Source organism: Scatophagus argus, chromosome 7 (genome assembly GCF_020382885.2).
Source record: "Scatophagus argus isolate fScaArg1 chromosome 7, fScaArg1.pri, whole genome shotgun sequence".
NCBI lineage: Eukaryota > Metazoa > Chordata > Actinopteri > Scatophagidae > Scatophagus > Scatophagus argus.
In genome coordinates this window covers 11,558,485-11,578,833 of record NC_058499.1, presented here as the reverse complement: position 1 = coordinate 11,578,833, position 20,349 = coordinate 11,558,485, and the positions used below count along the sequence as shown (strand labels likewise).

At 42.1% G+C, this 20,349-nt stretch overlaps 2 protein-coding genes across 4 annotated transcripts in view; one reads left to right on the top strand and one right to left on the bottom strand.

Annotated features, from left to right (window-relative positions):
• Nucleotides 1-19,430, bottom strand: part of tmem266 (transmembrane protein 266) — a 29,443-nt gene extending 10,013 nt beyond the window's left edge. Inside the window, exons 1-4 of one of the 3 annotated variants that reach the window (XM_046395310.1) lie at nucleotides 19,292-19,430; nucleotides 16,470-16,746; nucleotides 14,845-14,953; nucleotides 9,079-9,267 (exon numbers count right to left, since the gene is read on the bottom strand). In XM_046395310.1, coding sequence (XP_046251266.1) covers nucleotides 9,079-9,267; nucleotides 14,845-14,858 — 203 coding nt within the window. In that variant the 5' untranslated portion in view covers nucleotides 14,859-14,953; nucleotides 16,470-16,746; nucleotides 19,292-19,430. Of the gene's footprint in view, nucleotides 1-9,078; nucleotides 9,268-14,844; nucleotides 14,954-16,469; nucleotides 16,747-19,221 lie in introns of all 3 variants that reach the window. The other 2 variants (XM_046395311.1, XM_046395312.1) reach the window with 2 other exon arrangements.
• On the top strand, nucleotides 18,603-20,241 carry LOC124062508 (pro-neuregulin-4, membrane-bound isoform-like). The gene is made up of 5 exons (XM_046395328.1): nucleotides 18,603-18,714; nucleotides 18,927-18,964; nucleotides 19,065-19,158; nucleotides 19,297-19,449; nucleotides 19,591-20,241. The coding sequence occupies exons 2-5, from the start codon at nucleotides 18,955-18,957 to the stop codon at nucleotides 19,661-19,663; spliced, it is 330 nt and encodes a 109-aa protein (XP_046251284.1). The 5' UTR covers nucleotides 18,603-18,714; nucleotides 18,927-18,954; the 3' UTR covers nucleotides 19,664-20,241.
• Nucleotides 20,242-20,349: the final 108 nt, after the last annotated feature.

Genomic DNA, 20,349 nt, shown 5'->3' with positions numbered 1-20,349 from the left:
CTTCATCCTATTTTTACTTGACATTGTTTATAGCCTTATACCTGTGTGCCTGGCCTGTGGTTGCTGAGAGGGAGTCGCAGTGAAGAGATTATGGAGAAATTTGGGATGGTAATAAAACGCGCCTTCCACTGGTTTGGCAGCTACTGCTTTATACATCTTCTTCCACATTTCTTTATATTTTCCATTACTGTGAAGTGAGCCTGTGTCTCTCTGTGCTTGGTCCAGTTACATTGTGGCTAAAGATGTAAGTGTCAGACCTGCCTTAAATCCATCCCAATTCTCCACTTGAAATTCAAACAGTCAGAGACTGTGACTGAGTGAGACTCCTGGGGAATTATGGTCAATAAATAATGACAAATCTAGAGGAAGCATGCAGGGCTTTCATTTTCTGTTACAGGAATTCTGCGCATTCCTCAGAGACAATACTAAGATGTGCTCCTCGAAAGCCTGATGCAGCACATGCAAACATGTGTGGTTGCTTCTCCTTCTCTGAGGCAACACTGAGAAATGCAGTATGTTTCTTTGAAAATAGCCATTGTCACCTGTCCCCTCATAGGAGGAAAGCTACGGGCAATGTTTGTCTGAGGACAAGAGAGGGTGCCATGTATTCTACTCTCCTGTTGGTTCAGAATGAAGGAGGCAAACACTGAGAGAGGAAGTGGGGTGCAGCCAGTTCAAAGGCATTGGGATTCATCCAAAAGTGAACTGAAGAGAAAGCCAGAAAGGAAGCAGGGGGAGTTGGAAAAGGAAGAATGAGAGAGAGAGAACAAAGAAAGATGCAGATTGAGTTAAAGGATTATTCCGGCATATTATAAGTTGGGTCTCATCATCCTGGTAATAATAGTAGGCTACGGTACTCACAAAGTTATTTGCTAGGATTTGTGAACATGGCAATAATGCTTAAAGAAGAATTAAAGAAGTATAAGACTATGGTCTCATATTATCACAATGGGGTGGTCAGGCGGACAGGCACTAACGAGCAAAGCCTCTGACTGATCTCAACCAACCGGACTCAACTAAGGCATCATTAGATTGTTAGTAGACACCTAACAACCATGCCAGCAACAACAACCAAAACTGCTTTCAACACAAATGGATAAATGCTCACAGAAAACATCAGCTCTCTCTTAATGTATTTATTTTAGAGATATGATTGCACTGGACTCCTGTTGGAATGGCTAAAAGTAAGTAAGTCTCTCACATGCAGCGTTCGAGAAATATTTAATGTTATCAGTTATGTATTAATTAATTAATTATTTTTTATAGCGTCCAGCCAGTTGGACTGCATTCTAACAACAACAACCCCATTTTCTCAGATCTCAGCAATGAATTTAACAAGTACAAGTGTATGATAACCAACAGACACTGCAGCCAACACTATGAAAATAACACCTAAAACTAGAGCTAGAAAGGGGATCCTAGTGAGAGACGTCATTTTGCAGTTGCAACTGAACCTCCGGTGTAGCTCAGCCACACATCCTCTCCATCCTTCACCAAGGTCAGCAGAGAGGCTGGAGCTGGGCCACACTGTGTCTGTGCTCTCCCAGAGGCTAACTAGAGCACTCAGCCCTCTGCTGCATCCCTCGGTACCTGCCAATGCCAACAGATTAGGAGCTCCACCTGCGGTGACAAAGAGGTGGTGGAGGGCAATGCTGTCATTAGCAGATACCATGGAGACTTTTCTCAGTACCGATTTGTTTCTAAGGAGCATTGTCAAACCCCATCTGCCAGTGGAGGAGAGCCAAGAGAAAGAAACATTTACCTAATGACACACCTAACACACAGTCACTGGATATTTGTGGACCATTAGTTGAAAGATGGAATGAGCAGCACGCACCTAAGAGACACCTCACTTGCCTTCAGGACTGAAAAGCATGATTCAACTCATACTGTGTGGAATCATAATTCAGTCCGACCTCTCCCACAAGCCAGGCAGAAAAGGTATTAATTTAATAAACCTGTAAAGAAAACCTCTGTCTGGAAGCAGAGTAAATGGCAGTGATGGATTACTCCAAGCTCAGAAACTTAATTTTAGGGAAATCACTTTAAACCTCGAATGCTGAGGATGTGAAGTATTTATGAGGAAGTGAGCCGGTTTCAGCGGCAGAGCGAGCCAAGGAAGAAAATCACCCTCAGTGTTTTCCAGGATCAAGGAAAGAGCACTTCGAATGGGTAATACCTTAAGGGTTGGTCATGTGTGCACATGTGTGCACACACACACACACACACACAGACTGTGTGTGGAGGAAATGAGAGATGCAGGGTGGCATGTGCTGTGAACAGGTTCATAAAGTCATCAACAGGCCAGCAGCTACAGCAGTAACACGCTGAGGGAAGATCGAAGTGCACCTGACAGCAGCACAGAAGTGAGGGGATTAGATCATGAGACTGGATCAATAGTGGCCTGAGATGGAAGTGATGGCATGCTGTACATGATGTCGGCTGCTGTGGCACAAAAGGTAGACAAAGACATCAGGCAGAGTGACTGGCACAGAGGAAGGTGTCTGGTCGCGCTGTCGGGGCCCATTCACACAGACAGGGCAGATCTTTGGCTCCAGCCCCAGCTAAACATCTCTCACTGAGGTGGGGAGCCTATCACAAGAAGCATCTCTTTCATTATACTGTCTGCTGTAATTGAGACAGGGTAAAATACAATGTGAACTTGTTAGGTGCAAGTTAAAAGGAAATTAAATCAGAAAAGGGCAGCTCTATTTGTGTGTGTGTGTGTGAGAGAGAGTTAAGAGATGGAGTAAGACGGAAAGAGAAAGAAATGGCTGTAGAGAGAGAAATTCATTTAGAAGTAATGAGTCTGAAAGACTCTATCCACTCATCTAAGGTATTGATTGTAACACACACACAAACCTCAAAATGGTTGCAAAGGAAGGCCGAAAATAGCCTCACAGTGAACAACTTGCGCTGCTATGCAAGGCCTTTAAACAATTGATTGGAACTCTTGATTGATGTCTTGATTGCACATTTACAACAGAGCAACTTTGCTCGGTGAAAAATTCCAGCACATTAGGGTACAGACCTTTGGCAGCTGCCACACAATTACATTTGCTTCCAAAACAATTAATCATGCTATGAGTCTACAAAAATACTCTACATGGCCAGGACCCAGATCACCGCGCCTGACGGCAATTCATTCATTTAAGCAAACTTTCAAATTACGCTTTTGTTAAAAAAAAAAAAAAGGTAATTATTTTCAGGAAGAAAACTCTTTTTTTTTTTGTGCTGTGGTTCCCATTTTGTTTGCCCATACACCCCCACCCCACAAAAAATGAAGCTGTGTCTTTGTGTGACCCTTAATCAAAGTATTAATTGTGAGTAGTTCAACTAATTAGTGATTTTTTCCCTTCTCAGAGTGAATCTGAGGGCTGAATAGGTGAAAATAAGATATACAGATGAGTCAGACAAAAATTAATTTTGTGTAACTAAAGTTTCTTCTTTCTTAAACCTTTAAATCATCTTGTGAGCCCTCATAAAACGTTATATTAATATAAACTAGACGTAGCAATGAATTCTAAGTTGTCATTATGACATACATTATGACTGCATATACTCTCCTCAACAATCAGCTGTAGTGAGGACTTGTAATATGCTATAATAGTCCAAGCAGTTTTAAATACTTGAAACTGCATTACACTTTACATACCAACAAAAATGATACATTATGATAAAGCATGCATTATTATAGTTGCATCAATATGTACTTTACATAAAACATAAATTGACAACTGCTTGGATGGTTATAGCAATAGTTGATTGCTGAGGTGTGTATAGCTGGTCATAATGCATTATAAGCCACAATCCATAAGACACTTGTACAAATAATTCATTATAAATCACATCTATGATGTTTTAGGACTGTTAATATGTAACATCAGAGAGCATGATGTGTGTGTGTAGTGAAACAGTGAATCATAATGAATGTTTTGTAATACACTATGACTGGCCCCATGTCACATTATAGAGGTGGCTTCATAGAAATTTTAAAAACTATGTCCTTTTTCAAGCGGTCAATATCTCATGAATCTCTTTGACTGTCGGCGGGAAACGTGTGAACACTGGAGAGAAGCCTTTGAATTAAGTCTCACGTCTTTGAAGGTGTAAGGGGCAGTCAGATACTACTCTGGCAGCATTTTAAAACGATATTACTTGACACAGGTTTTCTGTCTCCACTCAGTTTCTCTCCCTCTGTACTGGAAACTATATAACCCTATGGTTCCTCCAGTATAAACTTACAAACCAATTCACACTAATCTGCAGAACTCAGCAGGCCCAGGTCCGGGAAAATGGACCACAACTGTGCACCTGCAGGCTACTCAACACTAGTGACTGGAGGACTTCATCCTATTAAGGCTGTTTGAACTCTCTACTTGTTCCCTAGCTTGCTTTGTACATCTAAAGATTCTTTCATTTTATCCCTGATATATGCATTTTTTAAATTCTTTTTTTTTGTTTCCTGAGAAAGCAGCATGTGTTTTTTGTTTCATTTTATCCCTGATATATGCATTTTTTAAATTCTTTTTGTTTTGTTTCCTGAGAAAGCACCATGTGCCTGGATTGCTACTAAATCTAGACAAATGTCAACATAAGAACTGGTTTAATCCTTTCCTTGGTAACCACTGAGTTACCTGTGTTATCACGGGGAATCAGTTGTACAATTTAGGGCTTCCGTGTCTCATTGCTATTAATCTCTTACAGTCTCATGCCTGAGGTATTAAAAAACACTATTAGTTGTATATCAACAAATCAAACCAAAATGGCTATTACAAAAAAATAAAGGCTTTAGCTTTCCCTCTGAGTTTTAAGTAAACTAAATGTTATATTTTGGGAAAACACATGCGGCTTTAGCTTTCCAAGTGCCATCAGCTTTCATTGTTCCTCGCATCCTACAACCATGGTACAACCTAGCCGAGGGGGCTCAGAGGTGGTCTTTGCCAGAGAAATGGGCCGCAGATACTAAGCAAATGGAGATGGATGGGGCTCCATGTGCAGAGCAGCAGACAAGCTATCCCTGATAAATGGGTTTTCACCAGGGCACTTGATCTCTCTCGCTCTCAGCCTAAAAAGCAATCTCACACTTTGCATGTCTGTGAATATTAACAAACCCTCAAACCCTGCACTCAAATGTCATCTATTGTGTCGCACATGGTGCCAGGCAAGAGAGCCAATTTGATGGAGAGGACGTTTCCTCTGTGTGTTTGAAATAGAGTCAGAGGGGGGAAAAGAAAAAAGAGAAATCCTGCTCTCTTTTCAGACATCCATCAACACAGAACAGGTATAGTACGACTCTGGTTCCAAAGCTCCATGAAATATTGCCGCTGCCAAGATTCATACTAGACTCTGGCAAGGTCCTTCAGTGCTGCAGTCTGCAGTCTACATTTTTCTAAGTATTCCATTTTACTTCAGCCTTGAGTATTGTCAACCTAAGTTTGATTATGTGCATGTTGACATACTGCTTTATTAATTCATTTTAGTGAGTGAAAAGTGGCTCGAAGTCTGAGCACTCTATAGTAATTGAGTAATATAATAAATCTAGGCCAGCATGAGCTCACGTAAGCTTATCCAATATGCAACATTTAACTGACGCTGTATCAGCTACAGTTGTTGTGGGGTTAATCCTACACTACTGTCCAACATGGACAGAAATGACATTCATTAAACAGATCCATTTCTTTGTGATCTGTGGCTGGCAGCTTTGAGAATGAAAGTGTGTGTGTGTGTGTGTGAAATATTTCCTTATTCCCTCGTCCTCCATCTCCACTTCCTCACTCTTTCAGTCAATATGTTAGACTGACCCATATGAACCTTCTGTCACTGATGCAGTGCCTCACACCCCTCAGCCTGGCACCTGGAGATCAAGGGAATATGCTATGACCGCTGTGGGAGTGCTAACCTGGGACAAGTGCAGGTTGTGCAGCCTGGGATCTGGAGAAGGGGTCCAGCTTATGGGCTCCACCCAGTCTGGAGGTCATAGCAAGAGGTTAGGGTTAAAGTATGACCTCAACACACCATCCTGTTGCTACACCGTTGTTCGGCTCAGTAAAAATTTAATTGCATTTACATGTCCAGTGTCTAATAGTAGCATTAATAATATATTATTATTTTAATTTCCTCATCCATCTGTGATTTATGAAACATTCTGAAATAACTTTAGAAGGAAGGTGACTATGTTGATGACATTCAAAACTAATTTTTAGCAAATTCAGCCAAATGAAAATTACATCTGAGCGAAGGAACAGATGAAACAGATGCATACTCCATTATGCTGCCATAGCCTCATTTGAAAATATATAAACTAACAAAATATATTAAAAGTCAACTTGTGTATGGTTTGCACACATACAACAGCTGTTCTCACCTACATTAATTATGTACATGTCTTTTAATCTTTTTTCCCCTTTTTGTAATTAGGCATGTTGCTGCAAGGCTGGTTACATTGCTACTCTTTAATCAAAATGCAGAAATACGACAAAGCATGCAACTCCACTGAAAAATCATCTGAAATTCTGTAGTCACCACGAACCATTATTAAAAAGAAAGAAAAATAATAATACAAACGGCAATAATTAAGTGATCAAAGGTGGATGTGAAATCACACCACCCCCAGCTTGGACTTTTTTTTTTTTTCCCTAACAAGTTCTGGAGAAGATGGTGCTGCCAAAATCTATTAAAATTTCCATCCAACTCACCACCGCTCCAAATCTGTGAGGACTGCATGTGCCCCTTGCAGTCCGCAAGAACATCCACCTCCTACATAATCGCCCACGTCTCCTGATAAAGAGCCACAAGAAGATGCCACGCAAGACTAAATGCACATCTCTGGTGTGCATTCTTCTCTTTATTCACATCCATACGGAACAAGACAAAACCAAGGCCTCATCATTAAAGACAATAATTCACAGGTACTGGGCTCTTCTTTTACCCATCTCTGACCATTGGTTTAAATCTATTCCTTTGACCATATCTGAATCCAAACCAACGCACTGAGCAGAGATCAGTGCAAACCCTACAAACGAAACAGTGCACCTGCTCATGTATCTACCCTCAAGTCCACAAAATGACATAACTATTATGAAAACATCCCAGGAATGGAAGTCATAATGACATGAAGAAAACCAATTGTCCTGCTAATCTCTAAAATCAAAACACAAAGCCCCAGCAACACCAGGAGTAAGACAGTGAAAATGGTTATAAATGCTTGAGGGCAGTCATTTACAAAAAGCTAAAATTCGTCCACAGTATGCAGAGGAGTCTTTGTGACTACACATTTGAATAAACAAGAAAAAAATAGCAGAGCGACGTACATCAGTCAGTTCATTACTTTTCCATTTAGGGCCTCGATAGTCTTGGTTCATCTAAAATATGGCAGCGTACAACACATCCCAGCTTTGTGTCATTCCTCTGATGTTAGACACACGAGTCATAAAGAACCCGAAACGACAAGCTGGCTCTGTTGCTTTTTCCAAGACTGCTTCCAAACAACAAATGTGTGCATGAAACTGTGATGACGGTTGTGTTCTGGAATGCTTGTGACCTTGAAATCAGGAATTCCAATCTAAGAAACTCATTGAATGTAGTGTAACATTCACATGGTGACAGATTGCACACTGTTTTCACTAGTCTGCTGAATACTTCCGAGTATCGGGACTCTGAAGAGGGCGTTTCTCTGATTAGAATGAACGCTTTTGTACTTCTTGTTAGAAAGAACATCCACATTGTTGACTTCCTCAGAAAAATGCCTCGGCGCTGCATGACTTTTTAGCTGCACAATGCCAAATTCCAAGGGATCAGGGTGTCATATGGTGCCATATGAGTGTGCCCACTGTGATGATAATTTTACTGGGCTGCCAGATCCAGCCTTCTGCTGTGGCATTGATATGTGTGTGTTTTCTTTTTTTTTTTTGTGAGAAAGACATACAAGGTATGATGAAAGAGTGGATGTTTGGGACAGGACCCATCTGTCCCTGCCCTCCATCCCACAGAGACATTGGCCTGGACCAGGCCAGACCGGGCAAAGTCCAGCCGGACATAGTCAGCTGACATACCAGGGCTTGGATGGCCAAATGCCGGATGCTCTAATTAAGCTTATGCTGTTTGTCGACTTTCTCTGCATGGATGCCAGCATCGCAGCATGCCAAAGGGTTGTGAGTCACGCTTCCTGAGTGGAGAGCCATGGACACTTGCTACAGGGGTGCTCTGGGAAGGGTGTGTCCTGTCCTGAGAGTACCGAGCCTGCAGCATGGCGATATGGTGATAAGAAAGCAACACAAACCCTGGACACGCAGGCCTCGTGGACAGAAACAGCACCGCCACAGGGCTCTGACATTTCAGGAAAGCTATGGTGCTAATAACGCTCTTTGTTTTCTGCCAGAAATCGACATTATGAACAGAAGCCCGTCTGGTAGCGAGAAATTGCTGTGTCATTGAGCTGAAATGAACACATCAGTGGAGACATTGTCCATTTAACATGATGACACTAATAAATTCGTTGCCAAATATCCTTGACTCCCAGACTCTAATATAAAATGAGGGACGATTCAATACGCCAGGTGTAATTACCATGTGCAATAACGAGCAATGGAGAGAGTGACGGCAGAGGTTTTCTCTGCCAGGGTAGATTATAGATTGTAGTAATTGCAATTCTGCCTTAATTATGGATGTAGCTCTTCATGCAACAAGCAGAGACAATGTCTCACACATCATATTCCTAGTTTCTTCTTCACTGTGGTGGCAAACATCAGGAACATCAGTCATGTAATTACTTTTTGGGGCTTTTTATTATACCAGTTAATTATGGAAAGATAGAATTGATAATCAGGCTTCCAATTTGTTTCATTTAAAAAAAAAAAAAAGCTATGTATGATGTTCTTGAAACAATGAAAATGAAAGTGGTCAATTTTGTGTAGTTTTAGAGCCAGAGCATAAAAATTAATTAAATACCTCTTTAAGGCCAGTCAGACCAGTTATGAGTTCTTACTAATCATGGCTACATATTGTTCTACTGGCTGTGGTCAGACTAGCAGCAACAGACAGTGAAGGGCACTGTCATAGTGAATTTGTGGGACGTACCCCTCTCTGTTGTCCTCTTCATCTGGGTTGGAGATGAGCTGGGATCCAGCGAGGGATATGTCCAGGGCGGCCAAAGGCAAGTCTCTGTAGGCGAAGCTGACCAGCTGGACAGGAGCCATGCACTGGTTGTCCTCCTCCACCTGCTGGGAGATCACCTCCAGCTCTGAGGCTCCGGCCTGGGGAGGAACCCTATGGGACGTGCACGCACACACACACACACACACACACACACACACACACACACACACACACACACACACACACACACACACACACACACACACACACACACACACACACACACCACAGCCAGAGCAGAGGACAAATGTGCTGTGAGCGTGCTTGATTTATCTCATTATGCAATCGCTAAAATTTGCATGTGCGTGATGTCACCTCGTGCAGCAGCGTGAGGTCGAGATGCAGTGCAAGCTCGTATGGAAGCGTGCTGTTTATTTGAATTAGCAAATGCACCTACTTGACAAATGCTCCTGATAGCAAAGTGTGATAATAACAACTGGGACTCTGCTTAATTTTGATGAATGAAAACAAAAACATGGTGTGAAATTCCTTTGCAGTGTTTGCTGGAAGCCCTCAACACATTTACCTAGCAGGTGAGTCTGATCCGTATTTTCTATTAGCAGACTCTGCAGTGAAGTAAAAATAATAGTAAGTAATAGGTAATTTGCATTCTACACATATGGAAATATTATGTTTCTTGATTAAAATGTTTTTAGACTTCAGCTTTAACTGCAATGTCATAAATTTCTTTCAGACTACTTTCCAGTGCATTCATCAATGCTTAGAATGATGACCCACCTTCCAGGCAGCCACTGGTTTCCATTTATCACTACAGAAATTAAATTAAATTAAATTAAAATGATGCTATTGCCCAGTTGTCAGCCTCTGTGTTTTCTCTGAGAGGTTATCTATATTTGGCAGAACTGGGCAAAGTTTCATTTTATTTTCCACTGAGGTCTCAAAACTTAAACATGTAGGGAGGGCTGTGATCCTACGTGAGCTTAGCCAATGGTGGACAAGGAGAAGTCACCCTGGAACAGGAGTCTCACACGGCTTTGGCAGCCTTCCCAGTGCAGCCAGTGTGGAGACATCAATAACTCCAGTGGAGTTAACAGTGGAGGAAGGCATTGATTACAAGACAGAGGGAACAAAGGCCATTGGGTTGGTGGATTGTACAACCTCTGTGCTGGAGGTGAAACAGAGTGGGAGGAAACCGTTAGTAAAAGATCACTGAGCAGACCCACCTTCCTGTTAAATGTTAATGTAGGCAGGCCTGGAAAGGAAAATAGGTCTTCCTTTTTCCTGACTTACTTCTTGACTAATTGCTGTTTAATGGACTCCCTTGAAAGGTTATTTTGTTATTCTCATAGGAAACCAAGAATCACTTGAACTATAATGTCTTAACATGTGTGAAACGCGGACTCTTCTCCTCGTGCTGTCACAATGCCTCGCCCCTCCAACATTCAAACATCTGAACCTTTCCTCATGCGACTCAGTGTTATTTAGCTTGCGGGTCAAACGGCCATATATTAACATGCTCGCCACAAAACACGTATGCGCATCCAACTGTGGACTTGGCACGTCTGACGAACCTCAACAAGGACGTTAATCAGTCATGACAGACACAAACTGTTTAGTGCATCAAAATCACATTTCCAGACAATCACAGAGCAGGCCAGGAGCCATTATGTGCAGAGCCCAGTGGAGTGGCTGGCTGCCATGCTGGGGAGGGAGTGGAGGCTTCACATCTGAACACTTTGCTCCCTTCGACAATGCAGGCCAGGACAGCCAGCAGCATGCTAAAGGCTGGGATCTTTTCAGAGGCATGTGATACTAACAAACACCATGAGGGAGCAAAAAGGTTAACATAGAGCATGTATGGCTGGGGGGGGGGGGATCTTGCACTCATACAGGGAGCCCAAAAGGCACAGAAAACATGATTATACCCAAGCTAATGTCTCTAAATGCTGGTCTTTTCTCTTTTTTATTTTACATATATCTCTTCTTACAGCCAATTCTCAATTTTATATATTAGTTAATTATTAATTAATGCAGAACACTAAAATAAAACTGGTTAAAAGCTCCACATTTTAAGATAACTGCAGTAATGACACTGTTACTACACAAAAACAGTAGCTTTAACTGGTAATGCTAGTAAGACCCGGCACATTGGTCAAATATGTCTTACGAAATTTCTATATTAGAGAGTACTATGGTTTTAAAATTTGTGCGTTAAAGGAGGTCTATTTCCTCCTTGTGTGTAACAGGGTTATTGACAGGGTTTGTGTCACCAATGCACATTTACTCTCCTGGTATGTTTACCTCATATCACTGAGTCAGCATGTATTGATCAATAGACATATAAAAATATAATAGCCTTCCAGTTATAACTTAGTGATTAGACAAGTTAGCACTCTCTGTCAGGACATGAAAGGCGTAAAAATTATTTAACTTGAATACAAAACTTAGAAAATAAGCAGTCAGGTTTGCATGGTTTCATTATCAATATTCTCCACAATGTGACTCCTCCTTCGCCCCAACCCACTTCTCTCTGTTGCAACAAGCTATAACACCCTTCCTACAGAGACTCCACAGTAATGCATTTCTTGGAAACATATCCAAAAATACCTTTCTGCATTCAGACAATTTCAAGAGAAACAAATTTTTGGCAAGACTCAGTGATTGCACTGATGTGGAGTTTAAACAAAGTTCATTTGTAGTGAATTCTACCCTCAGTTTTCTGCAGCTTTTTGTGAGAAAGGTACTCAAATACACCAAATAGTCCAATACTGCAGAACTTGACCTCAAGTAAAACAAATTTATATCTTTTTATTCTATATACTAATACCAGTGCACACAAAAAAGGTTCAAATGCTGACATAAGATAAGCTCAGGAGGGAATAAGTTAACTTAGAGGGCTGTAAATGAAGCTGTGTAAACTGTCAGTGAGGAGTTACACTCCTCATAGTAACTTATAAAGTCAAGACAAGAGCATTAAAGCCAGTCTGAAACCAGGACTTCATATATATATATATATATTTAAATGTCAGAACATATTAAATTTGTTTTACTTAATAATTTCTGCTATGTATTTAAAGAAGTTTGGGTCTAAGGCAAGTCAACCCAATGTCAGAGTAAATGTTTGAATTGGAGATTTCTGCAAACCACAGATATGTTGAAACTTTCAGTATGCAACTTCATGTTACAACAAGGCTGTGCAGAAGCCCCCCCCCACACACACACAGACAGACTTGACAGTTGTGGTTAAAATAACTGGATGGAAAATGTCCTGAAAGGTCCATAAAGACATGGTTGGATGAGTTCGGATGTGGAAGAACTTGACTGACCCACAGAGCCCTGACCTCAACCCCATCCAACAACTTTGGGATGAACTAGAACAGAGATTGAGAGGCATGCCTTTTGGTCCAAAAAAAAAAAAAAATCATACAGAAACACTCACAAAAAAATTTTGGAAAACCTTCCCAGAAGAGTAGAAGCTGTTATAGCTGCAAATAGGAGACTGACTCCATATCAGTGCCTGTGTAGGATGTGCTGCGATAGTCAATTGTCTCAATACTTTTGTCTATAAAGTGTAGCTATTCTGTCAGTGCCTGTCACATCATATTTTCACCCATTCTGAGCGATAAAGTCTCTGCTTCTGTCACTTCAGTGTTTTTTAAAGTGCCGCCTCAGCACTGACTGGTGGTTTGCAGAGGGCATCGGTATCATTGTCATTCTGAGTGCTCACTGCCACAGTATTTCTGGCCAGTCGTCCACAACACAGCTGCCCTGTCTTACCCAATAGATTCGTACACTGACATTTGGCGACTCTTCGGTGCACAGCAATTCACTGTCCTGATATCATCAGGGAAGCAGGATCAACGTCCCAAATCACTTATATGGGCCTCGGCCAGCTTTCCCAGCAGCAGCAGCCCAGACACAAGCTTCTGACACAATAGTACATTAAGATCAGATCTTCTCAGCAATGCCTGCTCTTTCAAGGTCCAAAGGGAAATTACTGCAGTTGACAATTCCACCACATCAACGAAGAGTGAACGCGCTTCGTCCGTCTGTGGAGTCGTCTTTTTACTGTTAATGGAGAAAACGCTTTGGCTCTGAATCTTTCGTTTAATATCCGTATCACCACACTTGGTAGGCAGAGAAGATGATGCATGAAATATTAAGATTTAGACTTCCCAACAGCAGCTGCTTGATCTTCAAAAGTGAAGGCTAGACGCAAGCATTGACTGACCATAAGTGTGTTGGATATGGACACAGTTGTGCTTTAAAGGTTGAGGCAGTCATTTCTCACTGTACAAAAAAAATCACGTGAAAAGACAAACACTAACAAGATGTTAGCCTGTTTCTCAATATGTTCCTACTTTCCTGCCCTGTCTGTGGCACTCAGCCCCAAGTCCATCAATTCCTGCTGAAAACAGATCAAAAACATACATAGTCTCAGCTGAGGACTGTTGTTTTCAGCAAAAGGTAATCAGACAGCAGCAATGGCACATTTGTTAGGACTATTTTCAGCCATGGATGAAAACTTGTGAGTATTTACTGCACCAGGACTGAATATGGGATAAAGACTCAAAATAAACTACAGTGCCCAGGTTCATCATAATGTAGAATCATGTTAATCCGGTGAAACACTTTGGCTCACTGATGTATTTTTTAATAGTTTCTGGACAACAATAGAGGTCTACAGTGCAGAGCAACAAGAATAAATTACAGCACATCAGGTTTTGGCTGCAAGGACAATATTTGTTAGTAGGAACGATTAATTATTGTTCTTTTGTCTTTTCATTCTGGGTTCTGTTGACAATCAGAAAAACAAAAACAGCATATTGCCAGACTCAGTCTTCAAAAGATGTAATTTAGTGACAGAATGTATTATCTCAAAGTGGAATCTATGTTTGGAACAGGACTTATTTTTTGTTACTATTATTTTAGTAAGGGAAATAACTAACACATTATTTACACCGGCAGCAAGTCTAAGAGAGCGGGGGTGAAAATAACTCCGAAGACCTTTCTCTGCATGAGAGTTACCCATCTGCCATATAACAGAGAGTCACCGGCTGCAGGATTCAGCAGCACTGAATCACAGCTTTGTGCTGCTAACCAGTCAACACTTTGTCTATACTGACCGGTTCCTCCAACGTTCTCCTTCATATGAACTTGTAATCAACTGTACTAGTCTGCTGGTCTTGAAGCCAGGACAGAGATCTCTGCTGGTTGGAAGCAGCATCCTGTGCCTTTAATCAGAAGATGCAGCTGACTGAACCCATTTTGCATTCACCCTTCACTCCACTCCAATCTACTCCACTCCACTCCACCTCCATTCCCCTGCTCCCTCTCTTTTTCCCTTCTCTTAGCCCCAACCCTGGCTGTCATCAGAATGCAGGGCTTGTCTGGTGGACCACACACAGAGTAATTATTAATAAGAGAAGATGACAAGTGAACATCCCTCCTGAATGCTAAGTGATACCAGCGGAGAGTGGAGATGGCCGGCCGCTCTCTCTCCCTCTCGGAGATGCCAGGCGAGGCCGAGCTCCCGTTCCCCGCTGATCTCTGCTCAAAGTCATTCACAGGAGGGACATGAGAATACGCAGGTCCATTTCTGCTAATCATATCCTAACACGCTGAGATGCCCTTTGCATAAGACTGCATGCTCATAAATAGAGATTTAAGATTTCACGCTTTCTCAGACATGGTTTCAAACAAGACTCTGGCGGGTGTTGTACTCACTGGGGATTGCTCATGTCGAGGTCTTGTTGCTGCAAATAGAAGTCCACACTAAATGACCCCGAGTGTGAAATGTGATTTCACCACTGCAGAGACCTGGATCCTACCACACCTATAGAAAATACAGAAGAAGTGAGAATGGAATTATTACCACAAAAATCATGAAGCAAATAATGGCCAAACTCCATCTGCTGAGGAGGATAGTGAGATGTGAGTGGCAGATCCAGAACAGCAATCAATAGACCTTGAGGGGAGATTGTTTTGCCGGCAGCTGTTTCCAAGTCAAAACTGAACCGATGATAAATCTCTGTACAGTTGAAAAGTATAACACACGCACACATGCAAAAGTGTCAATGAACTGTGGCATGAACAATGATCTGTGCTCGTGCTTTTTCCTGAAGGAGCCCTCTCCGAACAGTTTCAGCTGTGCTCCGTTCAACTCTTTTCCTGGGGAGCACTAAACTGTAATGGATTTTAAATCTCCTCCAATATACGCTCCGCTCTGTGAATCAGGGGCTGAGGAGCATCACACCTCTTGCATAGCAAGTACAGCAGGATGCTAACTCTTTGTGCCACAGGATAGAGAGCCATTGATGTCAGAGTCTGTTCGCTGAAAGCCCACTCCAGCTGCTTTGCAGGAAACAGACATGACATAAGCAGACAGGAAAGTCACAAGCACACAGCCACACTGCTTTATCATGAACCCACACCAAAAATAAAATAAAAATAAAATAAAAACAAATCCAATTCTTAGTATGGCAAAGTGAAAATCAGCTGTCAGGAAGGGATGAGTTACAACTGCAAATGCATTGGCACTGTTTACACCTTCATTTGCACAATATTTCATAGATTTGCAGTAGTGTGTGACACAAAGAGGCACAGTTAACTAAAAAATACAAAACAAAACAAGAACACGGAAAGGTGAGGAGTCAGCATTCACAGCCGCAGGAGACCACAGGGGAGTAATGTAGTGAAGCACAGCAGATTAAATGCTACTCAGGATAAATCAGCCCGGGTCATCCAAGGGCTGACACTGTTTCACTGCAGCGCCCACAAGATGTGCTCATTAGCATAACACTCAGGGGGAAAAGACGTCTAAATATGTCCATAAGATGAGGAGAAAGTCAAAAGTTAACACAATCAACATACTTCACAATGTGCATCACTTTCTGTGAGGTGATCACAAAGGCAAGTGGGATCAGAGGTGTGTTTGTTTGGTAACTGGCTGCAAAGCAAAGTACTTCTGGACTTGAGTAAATCACAGCATCAGAGAGATCGAATTTCACAATCGGCATCTTGAGTTGCCACTTATTACTTTAAGTGCTTCATCAGCGCAGGTGGTGTGTTTTTGGCTTTTTTTTTGGTTTTATTTTTACTATTTCATTCCACCGAACAAACACTGTGGGCTATTGCTGTCCCCGACTCTCTTCATTTATCATAATCAAGATGCGTTTTTGCAATCACATCCCAAGTCAGCTACACAAACAGTCATGGTGCCGTTAATATTTTCCCACTGTACTCAGAGGCCACACGGTCTCGTTCTCGTTGTAAACCAACACAAACTCGTCAACTACCCAGTGCGCTTTCAATCAACACGGACGCGAAAACAAGCTCAAAGGCGCACTAACCTCTTATGTTTCCCAGCTCTACATTGTGTACAAGCGTGGTCGTGACTCCTTTGCCCTCGCAGTGATGATGGTAATATCTCCCTCCTCGCCGATGATGATGATGATGATGATGATGATCAGTGTGAGGGATGCTCGGATCTCGCTGTGTGTAGGCTGCGATTCCCCTTACATTTGCGTTGGCCGGGCACCAGTTTCTCCTCTCCGAAGACAGCGCACGACGAAAACACGCACTCCGGACCGAAAGCAGCATCCTTCAGCGGAGACGACGAGGCTGTCACTGAATCAGGGTGATAACGACATGATCGGGTGGGAGGCATAAATGTGCTTGCGGGGCTCTTCCCCCCCCCCCCCCCACCCCCGCTCACCCCTCCCCCTCCACAAACACACAATCACACCAGGGACTCCATGTGCCCGAAAAGAGGAAGAGGTTCACGACCGGGAGCTGTCCAGGTGCTGAAAACGGGATTCCAGCGGCTACAGATGTGTGACGAGCAGCGTCGTCAACGCGGAGGATTTACGAAAAGAAAAACACACTCACGCGTGCACACGCGCGCGCACACGCAGTAATATTAAGTGAAGCACATATGTAGTCTATGCCCCTGGTAAGCCACCAGAGCCTGCAGACGTCCCTCTTTCTGTGCCATCGTGGATCCGTCGACGTACAAAAACACTCTCGCTTCACTTCACCCCTTGAGCTTCAGAGTTCCTCGCGATAACAACCCACAGCCCACCCGCACGAGAAATAAATAAATAAATAATTTAAAAAAAACCCACAATCAGTAATACTCTTACAGTCACTTCAAGTGTTTCTGTGGCTCTCAAGCTGCAGCGTCACTGGAATATTCCGAGGAAGACTCGCCGAGACCCCCCCCACCCCCCCAACATGTATCTGGGATGCCACTGGCATTAAAAATGTGCTACCACTTTCTAATAAGAGACCCTATTGCTTAATGGATTTGTAGATTATTTATAGATCAGTTATCTATAAACATCTTGCCACTTTTAAAAAAGAAATATGCTGTATGATCATTTCTGTTGGGAACAATCAGAGAAGGGCAAGTTAGAAATCCATCAGTTGCTTTCTAATACTTAATACTTTCCAATAAGCCATCAAGTCTGTGGTTACGCCTTTTTTTTGAAAACAAAAAACAATATTTTATCAAGCATGGAGTTGTAAATGTTAAGAAGTTAATAAATGGTTCGGGGTCTATCTTTTCAGCAGCCCTTTTCCAGAAGGTTAGTGGTCCATGGAGGGGCACTTCATGATGAAATACGGAGCTATCAGCAAGGTCATAGTAGGCTTTCTGTTGGGCAATGACAAGCCACAAGTTGTTCTTATTAGGTGCTTACAGCTGATCCATAAAAATGAAAAAAATATCTAATACCATTAATTCAGTCATTATTACAAAAAGGGCCTTAAAGGGTGTCCAATTAGAAAGTGGTACCAACATTATAAGCTGAGATTTAACTATTGCAGGCCTATGAGGTGCAGCCCTTCATAGCCTACTCATAACACGCCATCAAAAGATCAGACACAGAAATGTTCTCAACAGAAAAAAAGCCCAGCCCCTGATCATCTGCTCACTAGGTGGCTCAAAATAACACCATATCTTGAAAAGAAAGCAGTAAACAATGGAAACATAGCTAGCTGATGAGTCAGTTAACGGTTCTGAGCGCACAGCAGTAATTATTTGCCTGAATGAAGTGGTCTGATGTGTTCTTAGACGACCAAATAGTTCCCATGATTCCGCTCATGCCTTCTTAGCATACCATGCATTCAGCCGTTTCTTACCAAACCCAGACAGGCTGAGCTCACAAGCAAAACAGGTGATTTCCTCACCTGTCCTCGTCCCTGAGGTTGTGATGAAACTAAAGCTCCAAGAACAAAAACAAAATGTAATCTACTCAAGACTTCACCTGATCTGAACTCACAGACTGCCAAAGTGACCCGTGGGAGACTTTTCAGACCTCTGATAGTTCTGTATATATTGCTCACATGCCACTAAATGACACTTTTTAATGACACACCGACACATTACCTGTGATCAGTTGGTAGTATCCTGACTTTTAGCTTGCCATTCACAATGTGGACAAACTGCAATCACAACATTTTTTTAGGCCAAGGGTGGGACACGCCCACGTGCGTCTTCTCCAACAAAAAGCAGTTCACATTTACTTAGAAGCGTCACAATGACTCACCTTGGGAACCTGCGCTAACTACCAAAAGCTGGGATTTCACGAGCTGGTAAGGACACACTTTTGATTTATTTCAGTTAGGGCGATGATATATTTCCCCTCTCAACTCACTGCGAGTTTATGACACTTTTCAGATTTCATAAACTGTTTATGTATGTTGGTTTGTTTTCATTATTGGCATCTGAAACTAGTTATGACATGCATTCCTTTGTAGTGACATTACTTCCTTTTATGTGGCAAAAATGCTTCTTCTGTTCTCAGGAAACGGCAGCAAGAAAACGTATCCCAAATGATGGCAGGTAATTGTAAAATATCACAAGAAAGAACAATTTCTTTAAAAAAGTAATTATTGAACCCTCTTGGAGCTATTCTTCCTGAAATGTTATTATCCCCATGTAGATCATGGAGACCTTTGTGTTGGACAGGAAGCCAACTACTGCATGAATGGAGGGACCTGCTATAAAATACCATCTATGAATACACTCTCCTGTGTGTAAGTGAAATACAAAACTTCAGTTGACTTTGATATATGAATGAGATATACAAATATACCTACAAAGCTGACGTCGTAACATCTGGCCAAATTTCCTCTGCGCTCACAGACATTTTTGTGCATCATATCTTACGCCAGGTGTGATGAAAATTACAAAGGCAGCAGATGCGAGCAGTTCCAACTCTTCAGCAGTTCCACCAATGCAGGGGAGGCAGGGTTGATTGCAGCCGTGGTCATCGTTGCCCTCCTCATCTTCGTGATCCTGGTAGTTGTTATCTACTACATACGCAAGTGAGTACATTATGAATTCAGGATTACCAACATACTCAAAGCATCTAGAAAAATGCATTACAGTGTGGAGGTGTTTTATGCAAGATACAGTCAGAATATATTCTTTTAAAGCTAATAACTCTCTCCTGTGTCCACATGTAGGATGTGGAAGGCCAAGCAACAGAGCCAACAGAACGATCAGCAACAGTACTGGAGAGTAAAACCAAGAGTATGAGCTTTTCTTCTGATGTGCATATTATTCACTTGTGGTTGTGCTAGATGGGATGAGAAATGAGTGTCGCTTTGTGCCTCGTTGGACTTGATACTGTTTTGGATATGAATATGAAAGACCAACAGACGGCGGAGAACTGCTGCTCTGACCTCAACTAAAGTCGAGGCAGGTGAAGAGCGGAGAGCCGATTAATTGCCTCATGAGATTTCTGGATTCCACGCGATTCGAACAAAGGTGTAACTCATTAACACACACACAGAAGCAAGGTGTGAAGCGGCTGTGCGCGAGTGGGAATCGAATCACACCTTGCACAGTATCTTTTTAAACACATCTATGTAGTAGGCACTGGCGTTACTTGTGTTAAATCACATTTCAATTTATGTGCTTTGTCTGAACTATATTTACAAAGCATAGGTAGACTACCGGTATGTAAAAAAAGACATGTTGTGAAAGATTATTCTAAATATCAAATTGGTAATATGGGATTATGAAATGACCCCCTGTATCAATTAATCAATATGCTTAAGATGTTATTAGTAAATATTTGAAAAATTTGTAAATACATGCAATGGACCCCTGAAGGATTTGACTGTTTGTTTTCTGGCAGAGTGCGGGCACACACACACACACACACTTGCATGTTGGTAAGGATCCTGATGGACTAGTCATTCCCCATCCACTAAGTCAAA

Coding starts and splice junctions, on each gene's coding strand:
- LOC124062508 (XM_046395328.1), top strand. Junction 19,159..19,296: donor ATGAATACACTCTCCTGTGT/GTAAGTGAAATA, acceptor ATCTTACGCCAG/GTGTGATGAAAATTACAAAG. Junction 19,450..19,590: donor GTTATCTACTACATACGCAA/GTGAGTACATTA, acceptor GTCCACATGTAG/GATGTGGAAGGCCAAGCAAC.